This window comes from Myotis brandtii, unplaced genomic scaffold (genome assembly GCF_000412655.1).
Source record: "Myotis brandtii unplaced genomic scaffold, ASM41265v1 scaffold803, whole genome shotgun sequence".
NCBI classification, from domain to species: Eukaryota; Metazoa; Chordata; class Mammalia; order Chiroptera; family Vespertilionidae; genus Myotis; species Myotis brandtii.
In genome coordinates this window covers 573,990-583,391 of record NW_005371234.1, presented here as the reverse complement: position 1 = coordinate 583,391, position 9,402 = coordinate 573,990, and the positions used below count along the sequence as shown (strand labels likewise).

Here is a 9,402-nt window from a genome sequence, read left to right as displayed (position 1 = left end):
GCGAACGCCTCCTCCTGCCGCGCTTTTCGGCTCTGCGCTCCTGTGAAGCCACCCCAGCTCCCTGGTCCTCAGTCTTTCCTTCTGTGAAAGGGGCGAATAGTGATCGCGCAAGAGATGACCCTTGTCAAGCGCGAGCTGCAGGGCCTGGCTTTGGGAAAGCCTTCTCCCCCTGCACCCCCACCCCCCCCATAAAGCTTCTAGCCCTTTTTTCGGTGTTGTTGTCACGGGCCCACCTTCTCTCCCAGGCCCACACGCCCGCCCTATTCCAGATCTGCCCTGGAGGCAGCACGGGGCTGGGCGCTGGGGCAGGCACCCCCGGGGGCACCGCTGTGGGAGCCAGCTCTTCCAGCCTGCCCCGTGCCCCCCCACACCCCCACTTCCCCTACAGACTTGACTTGGGGTCGCTGCCTGCAGGGGTGGGCCTTCCAGCAGGGTATTTTCCCTTCCGAAGGGGGCGGACCCTGCGGTTTCCTCCCGGGGTGACTTCCGGCAGAGAGGACTTGGCCCCCAGAGAGGGCGGGAGGTGACACAGTTGTTCCCCCAGCCCTGCGGGGCGGGCAGCACGGCTCACTCCAGCATGGGGGCTCCAGGTAAGGCCCGCGCCGCTGCGCGGAGTTAGGGCAGCTCCGCGGGGTTGGGCCGGCCCTGCCCTTCCTCCTTCGCTCTGTGCTTTCGCTCTGGTCCTCAGCAGCTTCCCCTTCCCACCCTGGTCCCCCTCCAGCTCCTTTTTCGTCTCCCCTTCCACAGCAGACACCTGGGGGCTCCCGACCTCTTCTCCCCATCTCTGCCGCCCTGTTCCCAAGGCTCCGGGGAGGGACACAAGCCGGGTTGGGAGTGGGCTCTTCTGTGGACCAGTGGGTGGGTGACAGGAGCCAGGGCTGCAAATGGGTGGGAAGGCTGAGCGAGTTGCTGGGCTTGAGAGTGTGCGGTCTGTGAGAGGTAGTGGTGAGTCTCCAGGGTGTGATTGTCGTGTCCGCCTGTGAGGGAGAGTGCGGGCTGTGGTGTGTGCCACGGGAGGGGTCGCCACGGGAGGGGTCCCCACGGGAGGGGTCGCCTTGGCGGTGACCTCTGGGCTCACTTCTTCACTGGCCTCAGCTGTCACCTCCTCAGGGAGGCCTTCCCTGACCTTCCCATCTGAGCTGGCAACTGATCCCGCCCGTCTCAGCCCCCTTGCCCCGCTTCGTCTTTTCTTCGTGGCACTTACCACCCCGAAATGTTATCTGTTCGTGTGCTTAGTAACTGCCCCCCCCCCCCCCATGTCAGTTGACTGCGTGCACACTGAGCGCCAGGTACTGACAAGGCGGTTTGGTTTGCTGCCTCATTCGGTGTAATGTGTCTTTCTCTGCATAATGATAGTTATCTCTGCGTAATGAGAGTGCTGATGGGAGACTTAGAGGAGGCAATATACGTCAGTGCCTAACACGGTGCCTGGAACACTGGTGATTGCTTTATTTGTGACCTTGTAGGCACGACTGTGGGTGTGTGTCACATTCCTGGGTGCCTGTGGGGATGAGCCTTCTTTGGTGCTTGCCATCCTGTGTGCACCGGGGTGTGTGCTCCTTCATCAGCATGTATTTGTTCGGCAGTTCTGTGCGGGGTGTTGGAAATACAACTGAGAGGCAGCTTCAGTTCTGTGCCGCTGGAGTCCCCCGTCCGGTGGGAGAGACAGATCTGTCACCGGGAAGTGGAGCAGGCACGGGGGGGAGGGGGGTCAGGGCTGGGAGGCCGAGGCACAGGGGACTGTGGGAGCCCAGAAGACTTGTCCAATTCGGTCTGTGGGGTGTCAGGGAAGGCTCCCTGGAGGAGGGGATGTCTGGGCTGACATGTGAAGGATGAGTGGCTGTGAGCACGGCAAAAAGGTGGGGAGGGGATTAAGATGGAAGGAAGACACCTTTCAGGATCACGTGATTATTTATTGAAGTGATCATATGTGCAGTCATGTATGTATGTTCGCGTACATTGTGGACACAGACGTCCAGGGCATCTGCACACACATACCGTTTGCTCCCTACTGACTAATCCCTGAATGGGGTTGAATGGGGGTCCTATACATGCCATGCACTGGGTTAGACCCTTTACTTGGATTTCTCACTGAATTGGCCTGCCCGGGAGGCCTGCCCTGGGTCCCCCCGCCTCGACAGGAATTAATACATTGTGTGACCTGGGGCAGATCACTCATGCTGCCTGGTCTTGGGCTGCATATCTGTGGACTGGGTTCAGGAGTCTACCCCGGCCATCTCCCAGGCTGAGGTGGCTCTGGGTGTGTGAGTGTGTGCACGTCTGTGTGTGCGTGTCTAGCTTAGTGACCTGGGTGTATCTGTGGATGCACATCTGTCTGTGAGTGACTGTGGATGTGTGAGTGTGTGCACATCTGTATCTATCTGTTTATCTGTCTGTGAGTGACTCTGGGCTGTGAGCTGTATGAACACTGTGTGTGTGTGTCCGTCTGAGTGACTCTGAATGGTGAGCGTGTACATGTCTGTCTGTGTGCCTGTTTGAGTGATTGGATGTGTGTGCATGTCTGTCTGTGTGTCTGAGTGACCTGGATGTGAGTGTGTGTCTGTCTGTCGGTGAGTGACTCTGAATGTGTGAGTGTGGAATGGCCATAAACAACCAACCAAACCTTCTGTGCAAATGGGTCTCGGTGTGTGAGTGCGTATAAGCAAGTGCAGGTGTGCACACTCATGTCTGGTGTGTTTTGCATATCTGCCCGTGTCATTGTGTCTGGGCCTTTGTCTTAATCTGCACACATGCCTGTCTGGGGTCTGTGCACACCCTGTGTGTGTTGCAGGTCTCTGTGTGTGGCTGGGACCCTGCCTGGTGTGTGTGCTGTGGCAGCTCTTGCCTGTTGTCAGCACAGCTGTGGGGCCACATCTCTTGTTGTGTCTGCCGGTATCTCCATCCCTCCCTCCTGACAGCTCAGAAGCATCCACTCCCTTGAGGCTGCCCAGGGACAGCTGTGGGCTGTGGGGGTGTGAGGTGTGGTTCCTGAGAGGCTGGGACGAGGCCAGCTGGGCCTGCAGAGGTTCCCGGCAGCACCGACCCAGCCCAAAGGGGCTCCCAGGCCAAGCCTTGATTGAAGCAGGCTGTGGAGGCAGGGGACCCAGGGGACAGGCCAAGTGGGGCCAGGAGGGGTGAGGGGCAGCCCTAGGGCCCTCTATATTTAGCCCCATTTTCGGTAAGTGCTAACGAGAAGCTGACCCAAGTCTGCTAAAACTGGCTGGGGGAAATGCAGAGGAGAAGTGAAAGTCGGGTGGGAGGGGCGAGGGAGGGTGAGGAGTGGAGGGCAGCCAGAGTTCTAGGCCTGGGGCCATCGCCCGGGGCGAGGCCAGGGGGTGTGGGCACCCTGGGAGGGTCTGACTCAGGATGGTGGGAATCAAGGGGCCCATAGGGTCTGTACCGCGTTTCCCTTTTGGCTAAAAAGTTACACACTGCCTGGGAGGGGAGAAGGGCAGGATGGCCATAAGCAACCAGCCAAACTTTCTGTGCAAATGCGGCTTTGAGTGGGGCGTCAGAAGTTTCCAGGGGTGGGAGCACATGAGAATCACAGGGAAGGGGCCTTTTAAAAATCTGATACTGCCCAGCCGGTGTGACTCAGCATCGACCTATGAACCAGGAGGTTATGGTTCGATTCCTGGTCAGGGCACATCCCTGGGGGTGTGGGCTCCATCCCCAGTGTGGGACATGCAGGAGGCAGCCGACCAATGATTCCCTCTCATCATTGATGTTTCTATCTCTCTCTCCCTCTCCCTTCCTCTCTGAAATCAATAAAAATATATTTAAAAAAACCTGATACTCAGGTTGCACCCTGTCCCAGTGAAATCTTGTCTGGTGTGGGAATAGCATTAGTATTTCTGTAGCCAAGAGAGAGGGGCGGGGGCAGCCCTGCCTGGGCCCAGGTGCCGAATGCCTGCGGGCTGGGCAGCTCAGTGGCCTCTTGATGGGCTTGTCGGTGCCCTCCGGTCTCCATTAGGTCCTGGTTTGGCTTTGGGTTCCTGGTTGAAATAGAGCCCCTATTCGTCCTTGGAGGAAACGAGCCAGCGAGGCCTGGGTGACGGGCAGCACTGGCCATTTTGCCATTGGCCCAGCCTACGTGCCGTGGTGTGTGTGTGTGGCGGGGCCGGAGGGGGGGTGTTAGGGAGAACGAAGGAATCAGAGGGGTGGAAATGTCCCCTCAAACCGCTTTTGCCCCTTCAGCCACTATCCCTGCAGAGGGGGTGCCCTAAAGGTGTAGGTTAGAGCTGCTTGGTCCAGGTGCCAGGTGGCAGCAGGGACACAAGGGGCTTGTTCGGACAGGATTGGGTCCTGGTCCCTCCGAGAATCTTTCATGTATGTCTTCATTCCAAAGACACGGTCCCAGCCTGAGCAGCGATGGCTGCAGCCTGGGGCCACAGTCTGGGGCTAAGAGTCACTGCCCAGGTGGTCAGGGTACGTTAGGGGCAGGGGCATCCCAGATGAGAGGGACACTAAACACCTGGGGATTCAGGGAGGACCTCACAGAGGAGGTGACATGTGAGCTGGGGCCTTAAAGGGGAGCAGGAGTTTGCTACTAGAGAAGGAAAGGGTAGCCCCAGGTGGGAGAAGAGCAGAGGCAAAGGCCTGGAGGAGGGAGATCAGGGCTTGGGGCCACTCTTGTTTATTGGACCCACGTATCCTATGCTGGGCGGTATCAGGCACCCCAAGATAAGACAGACCTGCCCCCTCCCAAAAATTAATCATTTGGGGGTGATGCCTGAATCCTTACTGCTAATGTGAGATGAATTTTTGAGCGGGTAAAGGTTACCCCTAAGGTGACAAGCCTACTTTGTGGGATGCCTGGGTGTTGTGATCTGCCCGGGGGAAAAAAAAAGACAGAACTGTCCTTGAGGGGGTCCTAGTCTGATGGGGGAGACATACTGCGTCCCAAGTGGCTACAGCCTCTAGGACAGTGATAAAGAGATGCTGGGTCAGGACGGAGGGAGCAGGGGAGAGCTATCTGGGGGCATCGGAAGTGGTGACTTCATAGAGGATGGAACTTGTGCTGGGTCCTGAGGGATGAGTAGGAGGTCGCCAGGTAGACAGTGTTCCAGGCAGAGGGACCAGCTCATGACAAGGTCTCAGGAAATTTCGTTAAATGGCAGAGACAGGAGGACAGAGGCAGGGACAAGTAAGAGACAGAGCTGCAGGGAGGGACATCAGCAAGCATTTATAATCTGTTTTTCTCGGTTGGTGATGCCAGTGATGAGTCAGACCTAACTCTGCATCCTGGTCTGGTGGGAAAGGACTGGGACACAGGTGGCCACAGCCCTGTGAGCTCGGGGCTCGGACAATGGGAAGGCACAGCCTGGGAGGCGGTATTAGTTTGCTGGGGCTGCTGTAACACATAGCACAACTGGGTGGCTTAAACAACAGAAATTAATTTTCTCAAAATTCTAGATGCTACTAGGCCGGTGTGGCTCAGTGGTTGAGCATTGACCCATGAGCCAGGAGGTCACGGTTTGATTCTCCGTCAGGGGTTGTGGGCTCGATCCCCAGTGTGGGGTGTACAGGAGGCAGCCTATCAGCGATCCTCATCATTGATGTTCCTATCCCTCTCTCCCTCTCCCTTCCTCTCTCTGAAATCAATAAAAACATATTTTTTTAAACATTCTGGAAGCTAGAAGTCCAAGGTCAAGATGTCAGCAAGGCTGGTTTCTTCTGGGGCCTCTCTCCTTGGCGGGGATGGTCTTCTTTTCCCTGTGTCTTCACTTTGTGTGTGTCTGTGTTCCAGTCTCCTCTTCTCCTAAGGACGCCAGTCAGTCATATTGGGTCAGGGCCCACCTGACCCAATGACCTCCCATCAGCTTAATTACCTCTTTAAAGACCCTGTCTCCACATACAGTCACATTCTGTGGTTCTGGGGGTTAGGGTTTCAACATATGAATGTTGGGGGACACAACGTAGCCCGTAGCAGAGGCCAAGGATGAGCACAGACTCTCTGGGGTGGAGGTGAGGTCAGAGGCTGCCCTGGGCTGTGGCAGGAGAGGCATCCACCAGCCAGGCGGGGAGCAGAGAACCTGCAAGGTCTGGACTCCCCGTGAAGCAGAAGCCCAAGCAGAAGGAGTGCCTAGTGTGGTGGAAGAGCATGATGCATGAGTGGTTAGAGATGGCAGTGGAGGGTGGCAGGGGCCACACCCCAATGCCAGGCCAAGGTGCCTGGGCTCTTGGGGGAGATGGGGAGCCAGGGGAGGGTTCAGCGGCAGGAAGTGCTGGATGTGGGAAGGATCTCCCTGGGGCACTGTGGACACCGGCTGGAGGGAGGGGACAGGGCTGGGCAGAGGTGTCAGGGATGCTAGGAGGGGTGGAATTTAGGGCTGCCTGAGGGTTAGCTGTTGCTCGGAGCAGGGCCAAGGGCTGAGAAGCAGGGCCTCACCACAGCTCCCTTTGTGCCCTCCTATGTCTCAGGATGTTGGCCACTCGGTGCCCTGTCCCCAGTGCCCAGGGCTCGAGCTCCCATACCGTCCTGGGCACCCGCTGCCCACCCCACCCTCACCAGCCTACACCTTTAATAGGACTATGTGCTGGCTTATTCTTTTTTTTGGGGGGTTTTGAAATGTTTTCTTTTTTTGTGAAAACATAACATACTCATAGGAAAGTGCCCAGGTTTTAAGGGTTCAGCCTGAAGAACTTTCACGTGTGCACAAACTCACGTCAGCTCCCACAGGTCACGACGCAGACCCTTTCCAGCCCCTTCAGCCTTCCTCATGCCCTTTCCCGGCCGCACCCCCCAAAGGTACCCACCCGTCTGACCTTGATCATCTGATATCATCTCGCCCCTTTCTGAGCTTCGGGTAATTGGAGTCCTACTGTCCGCTTTTGTGTCCGGCGTCCTCCCCTCGGCATCAGGTCTGTGAGATCCGGTGGTCTGAGATGCAGGAGTGTGTGCTTTCCCTGCTGTGGTGTATTTCCTGTGTGGACATACCGCAATTTGTTGACCCATTCCCCTGTTGACAGGCCCTGGGGCAGTGGTTCTCAACCTTGGCTGCATATTAGAATCACCTGGGAATCTTTTCAAAATCCTGATGCAGATGAGGCCCAGAAATCAGGATTTTGAAAAGATTCCCAGGTGATTCTAATATGCAGCCAAGGTTGAGAACCACTGCCCTGGAGTTATTTCCAGTTCAGGGCCTTTCCTGAAGGGCTGCTGGGAACACATGCACCTGTGGCATTGGTGGCCGGGAGGCCGGGAGTGGACGTGTGAAATTGTAGGAGGGGCCACCTCTTAGCTGCCCTGACTTGTGCTTGTATTGGTTTACACTCCCACCGGCAGTGTGTGACCTGGCTTTTTAATCAGGAATATTAAACCCGAGTGTCGTTTTGTGTCGAGTAATCTTCAGTTGCAGAATTCCTGGACTTCTTCTCAGTTGCTGAGGATGCCCCTGCTCTCTCTTCAGCCGGCCTTCTTGAAATATCGGTGCCGAGCACACTAGAGTTGGACAGCTCCTTTGATGGGGAGGGATCACGGTATAGGTGGGTTTTGGAGTGACTGGGAGACACATTTGGGTCTGAGTCAGGGTCATGAGTACGGTCTGAGGCCAATTTGGGAATTGAGTCTAAATGAAGATCTTGGACTCTTTGGATGGGAGTTGGGGTCCAGGGTGGGTAAGGGGATTGAGAACGGGTTAGGCAGAAGCCCAGATTTGGGGGGGATTAGGGGGGGCGTCTAGAACCAGGAAGGATTGGTCTGGAGTCAGTGTCAGGGTGAGATTGGGTGGGGTGACTGTTGGAGGTGAGGTGGGTGGAAGTCAGGGCTGGGGTTCATTAGCCTGCAGCAGCCCTGATTAAAAGCAGGAACCCTGCCCAGCCGGCGTGACTCAGTGGTTGAGCATCGACCCATGAAGCAAGTCATGGTTCAATTTCTGGTCGGGGCACAGCCCCCTGGTCAAAGGCTCGATCCCCAGTGTGGGGCTGCAGGAGGCAGCCTATCAATGATTCTCTCTCATCATTGATGTTTCTGTCACCTCTTCCTTCCTCTCTGAAATCAATAAAAAGATATTTTTTAAAAGCAGGAACCCTGGAGCCATGGAGGCTGGGGCCCAATCTCTACTGTCTCACTGCTTTTGGGGAGGTGACACCCCCTGAGAGCCCCCTTCCCTTCCCTGTGAGAGCGGGGTGGTATTAGCACCAACTACTAGCGTGAGTCTGGAGGCGCACTCAGCCCGTGCTTGGCACTGGTAAGCACTCGGCTTCCATGGCAGCATCAGAGCGCTAGGACAGGGCTCTGCATTGTGTCCCCTGGTGCCACCTCCCCTGGATACTTCCCTTCATTTCTGGGGTCTACAGAACTATAGAAAAGGATTGCATTTTAGGGGCCAAGTATCTTGCTGGGATTTGGGGGTGCAGTTGGAATTCAAGACTGAAAGCCCAGGTGAGGTCTAGGATTAGGTTTGAGGACAAGGTCGGGGGCAGAGCCGGAAGGAGCTGGAGCTGGAGTTACTGAGATCAGAGTGGGGCTGCCCCTCTGGTGCGCCTGTGCACGAATACAAGAGGGAAGGGGGGGGGAGGGTGGTAAGTTCAAGTTCGGAGGGAAAGTGGTGGGCCGGGGGAGGCCGGTGCTGAATGGAATGGGGGGTGGGAGCAGTGAGGTGCGGAGGGAAAGTGGTGGGCTGGGGGAGCCCGCGGCTGAATCACACCGGGCATCTTAAGACGTGCTCCTTTGGGGATGCTGCTGTCCTGTCACATCCTCCAGGCCCCGCTCAGAGTGGAAAACACGCCTCAGCTGAAACCTGGTAAGGCAGGACGGCCCTGGTGCCTGGGCGGCGCCTGAGCAGAGGCCGTGGCTGAGCCTCTCCTTTGGAACTCTTCCTACCTCCTCCCGGGCAGCCGGGCAGCCGGGCAGCCAGGCTTCTCTGGACCCCTGACCACAGTCTACATCCTGCCCTGTCCCTGCAGCCTTCCCGGGCCACCCTCCCTGTGCACCTTCCGAGGGTGGAAAGGATCAGGCAGGAGCCTCAAGGCCTGAAGGCCCCTCGCTTGTCCTCCCAGCGAAGGGCAGAGGCCCCGAACGAAGGGCATGTCTCCCAGAGACACTTGCCAGGTGGCAGGGGGTGAGGGGGTTGGGGAGAGGCTGCGGTGGTGCTGGAGGAAGGGCCGGGAGCTTGCCCTTCCTCACCCACTTCCATCCTCTTCTGTCCCCAGAAATAAGAATGTCTAAGCCCCTGGAGGCCGAGAAGCAAGGTCTGGACTCCCCGTCAGAGCACACAGGTGTGTGGGAAGCAGAGGGTGGGCAGCGCGGGTGGTGGGAGCTTCTGGGCAGTGAGTGACACCTCCCCCTCCCCCTCTCATTGCAGACACTGAAAGAAATGGACCCGACACTAACCACCAGGTCAGGGGGCGTGGATAGCCGGGGGTGGGGAGGGGAGAAGGGAGCAGAGGGGGCTGTGC

At 57.3% G+C, this 9,402-nt stretch overlaps 1 protein-coding gene across 6 annotated transcripts in view; it reads left to right on the top strand.

Moving 5' to 3' along the window:
- The window catches only part of POU2F2 (POU class 2 homeobox 2), a 59,854-nt gene that overhangs the window by 25,609 nt on the left and 24,843 nt on the right, over positions 1-9,402 (top strand). For 5 of the 6 annotated variants that reach the window (XM_014531455.1, XM_014531452.1, XM_014531454.1 and 2 more), the window contains exons 1-3: positions 508-590; positions 9,157-9,222; positions 9,309-9,343. In XM_014531455.1, the coding sequence (XP_014386941.1) occupies positions 578-590; positions 9,157-9,222; positions 9,309-9,343 (114 nt within the window). In that variant the 5' untranslated portion in view covers positions 508-577. Of the gene's footprint in view, positions 1-507; positions 591-9,156; positions 9,223-9,308; positions 9,344-9,402 lie in introns of those variants that run through there. The other variant, XM_014531450.1, reaches the window with a different exon arrangement.